General features: G+C 49.3%; 1 protein-coding gene across 3 annotated transcripts in view; it reads left to right on the forward strand.

The window, feature by feature from the left end:
- ST6GALNAC1 (ST6 N-acetylgalactosaminide alpha-2,6-sialyltransferase 1) overlaps positions 1-6,714 on the forward strand; it is a 30,071-nt gene extending 23,357 nt beyond the window's left edge. For all 3 annotated transcript variants that reach the window (XM_069798985.1, XM_069798986.1, XM_009913701.2), the window contains 7 exons: positions 1,493-1,661; positions 1,854-2,025; positions 2,404-2,542; positions 2,927-3,030; positions 3,609-3,698; positions 4,987-5,086; positions 5,512-6,714. In XM_069798985.1, the coding sequence (XP_069655086.1) occupies positions 1,493-1,661; positions 1,854-2,025; positions 2,404-2,542; positions 2,927-3,030; positions 3,609-3,698; positions 4,987-5,086; positions 5,512-5,682 (945 nt within the window). In that variant the 3' untranslated portion in view covers positions 5,683-6,714. The remainder of the gene's footprint in view (positions 1-1,492; positions 1,662-1,853; positions 2,026-2,403; positions 2,543-2,926; positions 3,031-3,608; positions 3,699-4,986; positions 5,087-5,511) is intronic.

The raw sequence follows: 6,714 nt of genomic DNA on the forward strand, positions 1-6,714 counted from the left end.
CCACATGAGACAGTACCTCACCCCTCCTGCCCAATGTTACTGCCTGTAGACACAGTGGGGTTAGGTCACCAGGATCCTGCTTGTTGACTGTCACATGCTCCTGTCTTCTCATCTGATGAGCTGCAGAGCATGTGCAGCCATCTCAGGAGTGCAGAGCAGGAGCTGGCAGAGAAATGCAAGACAACAGTCACAGCAGGAAGCTGGAAACATCCTCCACTGTAACTGAGGCTGCAAAGGATCTGGGTGTGCAGAACAGCTGAGACAGAGGGGAAAACCCTTCCTTGGTATGGAAAAGAGGAGAAAATGCACACAGGTAGGTTGTTAGTGAAGATGTGGATCCAGATGTCACATGTTGGGTCTCACTTCGAATCCTGATCTCTAATTCTGCAGAGAGGGGGAGTGACTAGAAGCACTCCCACCTCCTTCATTTCCTACATGATCAGACTTTTCTCTAGTTCCTCTAGTTTTGATCCAGTCTAGCTGTGGAGGCACAAGAAGTACCAAGCCTTGGACAGTACAAAGTACAGCTTGAGCAGTACTGTCTCTGGACATGAAACATGCTGCAAGTCAAATGATGCCCACATGAAGCCCTCCACAATGTTCTTGTTGCTGCACTCCTGTTGTGATAGGCAGAGTGAAGGCTGTCTCCTCGGGCTGTGACTGCATTGTCATCCTCACCCATAGCAGAAAGCCCAGCTCAGCTGTGGAGCACACAGCAAGGCTTTGGCAATGCAGTCTGGTCACTGCTGGGGATTTGAGCTAGCCATGCGGTCCACTTGGTCTCCTGTTTTGACTTTCAGTAGGTGTTGCAGTAGGTATTTGGGGAAGATGTCTAAGAAAGTAGAGCCCAAACTGACTCAGCAGAAAATCCAGCGCAGTGGAGTTTGCTCTCCATCTGCACATGTGGCCTAACTCTGGCCAGCTGCAATGATAGCCCTGTTGTTATAGAAGATAAGCTGTCTTGGATTTCCTTCTCAGTTGCATGCTTCTGTGTGATTCATTTATGATGTTGAACAAGTTGTTGTTGAACAAGGGGGTGATAATAGCGATTTGATCTCTCATCTTCTTCACTGTGTTTGCTCACGTGCACTCTGAGGCCAGGACCTTAAGGTGCCTTGCCAAAAGGGACTGCTAGCCTTATTTGGTATGTCTAGGTTAGACCTATTACAGATAGTATCAGTTAATGAGGCCCAAAGCCAGTAAAACATGTGAGCATTGCAGGCCTGTTGTTCTGAAGAGGAAAGTCTCAGAGATCTGGATTCACTCTGGCTTCCTTGTAGGTGACTTTCCACCAGCTAGTTATTGATGTAGTGCTGAAATTATGCCTCATGTTCATAGTGATGGGGACACTGAGGGAAATGGATGATGTACCACTGGAGTTTCTATGCTTCTTTCTGATACTCTCACACACAGGCAGACAAGCACTGGCACTCAGTCAGGTTTATCAGCTCCCTGCTAATCAGTCCTTATTGTTTTCTTTTTGTTTTTCAAGACCTGCCCTGAATCAGTGAAGGCCAAAGCTGCCAAGTCTGACTGGCTGCGAGATCTTTTCCTGCCCAACATCATGCTCTTCACAGACAAGAGATACTTCAGTGACAGGGAGTGGGACCGCCTTGAGCATTTTGCACCTCCGTATGGCTTCATGGAGCTGAATTATTCATGTGAGTCCCTCAGGGCATGTCAGGATGGGACCATCAAACTCTGGGAACCTTATGCCAAGTAGCTGGAGGTTTGCAGCATCTCCCTGTCAAAGGCATCAGGCTAGGTGGATCTTGTGGTGGAAACTGTGGTGCTTTCATTGTGTCCATCCCAAAGGCTCTTGATGCTAACTCTCCACCATGTTTGCTTCACAGTGGTGGAGGAGGTCATGTCCCTGCTGCCCCCAAATTCCCACCAGCAGCTGCTCCTGGCCAACAGCAACAGTAGCAGGCCGACATGCATCAGCTGTGCTGTCGTGGGGAATGGAGGAATATTGAATAACTCTGGGATGGGCCAGGAGATTGACTCCCATGACTACGTCTTCCGGTAAGGCAGGCTTCCTTCTTAGAAGATACACAGCTAGCTTATGCTGGATAGCAGGTAATTATGGCTGGATAACTTCGCCTCTTCTTGTATTGCACTAACTGCCAAGTGCCAAAATGACTGATGGCAGGAGGAGATGAAAAACCAAAAAGGAATTGGAAAGTTCCTAAACACACAGGAAGAGCCTGGGTTCACAGATGAGCCATAAAGAGCCATTTCCAAAGCAGGGGCTCTCCTGCAGATCAAGAGGTGTAGCTCAAAATGGGCCTAATCATCCCTTCCTCCAGAATAACACTGTCTTTTTCCTGTTATAAACATGGATGTGAGGGTTTTCACTGGTCACCTGCTAACTCTGCTCCTCTGTTTGATTTCCTTGGCCAGGGTGAGTGGGGCTCTAATCAAAGGTTACGAAAAAGATGTGGGAACAAAAACCTCCTTTTATGGATTCACAGCCTACTCCCTGGTGTCCTCTCTCCAGATCTTGGGACACAGAGGGTTCAGCAACATCCCACAGGGAAAAGTAAGTCAGGTCCATGCTGTATGCATGCACACCTTTATGGGATGCTTTTAGTCTGTGGCCTTCAGTTCTGATCTTACCATGCATGAGGAGCAAAGGGGCTGAGCTAACACTTTAGCATTACCCTTGGTGAGGGAACCTGCATTGGCTTGGCTTGGAGTGAGTATTTGCAGTGGCAAGCTGTGTCAGTCCTACCCCAGCATTTTGGCATGTAGAAGTAGCTGCACATCAGATGCTATCTCCATTCTGCTTCTGTGGGATAGCTAAAAGCTGCAGACCAAAGATGTGTGTCCGAGAAACTCAGGGAACTTAGATGCCTGCTTGCTTTTTATTTTTAAAGGATGTATCTCTCTTGTGCTGTTCATTAATGCTCACTTGTTTTCTTAGCATGTCAGATACATTCACTTCCTGGAGGGAGCTAGAGACTATGAGTGGCTGAAGGCTCTTCTGTTGAACAAGAACATCAGGAAAGGATTCTTGAACCACTACGGGTAAAACAAACTGGCCCCAGCTCTACACCCTTCACTGTGGAGCTCTCTGTTGTGCCCTTTTTCTCTCCACAGGGCTCAGCCCTGCTGAGGTGCAGGCCAGGGTAAAGCCAGGTTAAATCCTCCCTCCCCTGGCAGATTTCTCTGGAGAAATATCTTATTTCCTCCACAGCTCTGAGCCCTACTGTAACTAATACACCTCCTTCCCAGAAATAGCCAATTTCAATAATGCGTGGCCAGAGGTTGGAGAAAGCTTTGTGGTCCGCTGGGATGAACACATGCTGTTGTCTCGTCTGGTGTCTGTACATGGTGGCCTACTCATGGATGAAGGCCTGGTTTCACCAATTCTTGTCTATACACACACATGCTTTTGATATTCCAGTCTCCTGTTGTTGCCTCTCCTCCCTGATCTCTGCAATGCACATAGGTTATGGACGCTTTGTCATAATGTGGGCAATGTTGCAGAATAACTTAACAATGTTTGTGGTTCTTCTCTTATCACCAAGTGTATCAGGGCTGATCCTTTCCAGCTGTGATGAAATATATGAGTTTGTCCTGAGTCTCCCCATTCCTGTCCTTAGGCAGAGGCCCCGGGAGAGATTCGATGAAGATTTCACGATGGACAAATACCTGGTGGTTCACCCTGATTTCCTCAGATACATGAAAAACAGGTGAGCTGGAGGTTATGTACTCTAACAGGTTTATTTTTTCTGGCCAGCAGCATCTCTCTCTATCTCTGGGCTCTCTCGTCCCAGCTCACTCCCTTGTAACTGCAGTTTAGCCACACCAGCAGATTGGGGGTAAGCTTCACCAGTGTGCAGTCAGTTAAAATTCTCTGTGATGCTGCAGTGGGATGTTAGTGGTGGGTAGATGTCCAGCATCTGTGAGCTGGAGAAGTAGCAGCCATTGGACAGTTTGGCTTTCTGCATCCAAAAGAGGTCCTGGGCAAATGGCAACTTTAGATGTGGGAAGAGTGTTGCTAAAGTGCCAGAAGAGTTGATCTAGTTCAGGACCAACCTTTCACGTTCCCCATTGCTTAGCACCTTGGAGGAAGGCTCTGTAACAGCCCTTCTCTCCTGAGATCCCTTGTTGACTCAGGAGGTTGGTTGTGCCCTTAAACATGGTAATAGGCACTTCTTCAGTATCCCATTTGCCTGGCCTGGCTGCTCTTCTTTGCCTCTCTAATCCTTTTCACAAGCCTGCTGGACACTGTCACTGTAAGATTTGCCAATCGTGGGCCACACGTGACCAAGAGATGTAGGAAGAAGAGCTCCTGTTGTGCCCCGCTTTGGCTTCATTTACCCTTCGGTCTCCTTGAGAGCTGAGTTATGCCTTCTCTCAGAGAAGGTAAATGCAGTGCCAGATGGCTTGCACCACTCTGCTCCTTCTGCCGTCTCCCCTCTGACTTGGGTCCTTTCCAAGGCCAAGAGGCCTTGAATGCTATTTTTTCCTGGTGTGGACTCCTACCTTCCTAACAACTGCTGGCGTAAAACACTGTGGCTCCTAGCGGGTTTTGTGACCCTCCTCTGCACCTTTCCTGTGTCTTGTCTCACTCCTGAATGTGGATGGGAAGCAGGATGTACCAGGAGGCTTCGAAGCCATTTCTGCACTGCAAGGCAAAGGACAGATTTAAGAGTGGGCTTTAACATACTAGATCCTTTAACCCACCCCTTCTTTACCCCACTGCCTCAGGACCTACCACTTCCATAAAGCTGGGGCAGAGCTGGGCTTAGGTTGCAGTGCAGGTGATGAAGCATTCTGGGCTGGCCTTGTGCTTTACTGTGCACACAACAGGACCCACACATGTTGGCATACTAATGGCTTGTCTGAAATGCCTTGTATGGCCAGAAACTGCTGCAAGGAGGAAAGATGCCACATAGGCCACAGGGGGACAAAGTGTGCCTAGCTTGAACCACCACAACCAGCAACTGCTCTGTCCTTTCTTCTCTCCTGCTGCAGGTTTTTAAAATCTAAAAGTTTGGAAAAGCCTTACTGGCGGCTGTACAGACCCACAACGGGGGCCTTCCTGCTGCTAACTGCCCTCCATCTCTGTGACTTGGTAAGGGCATGATGATTCTTGCACACAGCACTGTCTGGAAGGGGGGATAGGCTAACAAGGAAGAGCAGGAGTGGCTCCAACCCTGCCTACCATCTGCCTTGAGGGTATATGGGTTCTTGTCAGCTGTGGAGGAACAGATTGAAGACAAGAGAAACAGCCCCAAAATAGTTCACATAGAGATTGTGAAGCCTGCTGTGGCCTGCGAGCGATCCTGCCTCCCAGGGAGGCAGTAAGAGGACAGCAGGCTCTCTGGAGCCAGTGTTCATAGTCTGGTCCTTGTGGACCCCCATGCAGCGTCATCCGGAGGAGCCCTGACTGGCATCCCAGTCCTGTGCTCCCTCCCCATTTGGGAACTGTGTCCTGTATTTCACTTAGCTCTCTCCATCCTTGGTACCTCTCCCCAGTGAGCCCTCCATCTTTCCCAGGTGAGTGCCTATGGCTACATCACGGAGGGTCATGAGAAGTACTGGGATCACTACTATGACAAGAACTGGAACCGTCTGATTTTCTACACTAACCATGACTTCAACCTGGAGAAGCAGGTGTGGAAAAAGCTTCACGATGAGAATATCATTAAGCTTTACCAGAGATCCTGATTGTGTGGTGAGGGCCATTGCCTGGGAAATCTCAGCGACACCTCACTGGGAATGGAAGAGGACCACCAGAGCCAAGGTTAGCTCTGGACTTCCAGGCACATTTCTTTCGCACAAAGCTATTTCCCTCCTTCAGCACCTCTGTTCTCTCACAACGTTTCTACAAATATCCAGATGCTACAGACCAGGAAAGGAACAGCAAGAAAATGCAGCACATCAACAAAGAAGTCCCATCTGGCTGTGCTGCAAGACTGTTGCTGATGGTTGTAGGCACTGGTATTGGGAGAGAAGAATCCAGGATGGATCTGGGTAGCATATGGTCCAGTGTCCTGCATCTTCATCGGGCTTTTCTGTCTTTGCAAGGAGATGCTCTTCAGGCTGGGACTACTTCTGTTCTGGGTGGATCTTCTCCATTAGTGGTGCCCGTCTTGGAGTTGGGTGTATTGTCTAAGCAAGCTCCCTTGGTAGCCAATGGATGGAGGTGGACACACAGATCCTGTCTCAAGTTGACTTAATTCCTGGAGGTGCTGCTCTCACTCTGCTCCCTGCAGATAAAAAGGATGGACTGGACACTTCCACATGACTAATTTGAGAGAGGATGAGTCTCACTTCTGCTTCCCGTTGTGGCCTTGTCATGCCACCTCCGAAGGAGCACCACCATCAGCTCAAAGGCAGGTAAATGCTCTCCATGGTGCAGCAGGCATGCCGTACTTGGTGCACCTTGCTGTGAGGCTCCCCTGGCTGCAGGACATGTGAATGTTGTGTCATGGTCCTGGTGTGCCAAGTCCTTGCTTAGCTGGGCTTTGGCACGCTTGGCTCCTAGCTGTGCCAGAAATGCTGTGTTTGTCCTCTTGCCAGGGGAGGTAGGAGCTCTCCAAGTCCAGGGATGGATGCTATCCATCCTTGCTGCTGCTGGAGTGCCTGTCCTCCATTGTGCTGAGAGGAGCCCAGTTGCAGCGAGCAAGCCTGCAGTGTATTGGCCTTCTGAAAGGGGTTTTACGACCAAAATAAATGGCACTACTTTGTCCAAGCTGA

The sequence above is a fragment of the Haliaeetus albicilla genome, chromosome 12 (assembly GCF_947461875.1).
Source record: "Haliaeetus albicilla chromosome 12, bHalAlb1.1, whole genome shotgun sequence".
Lineage (NCBI taxonomy): Eukaryota > Metazoa > Chordata > Aves > Accipitriformes > Accipitridae > Haliaeetus > Haliaeetus albicilla.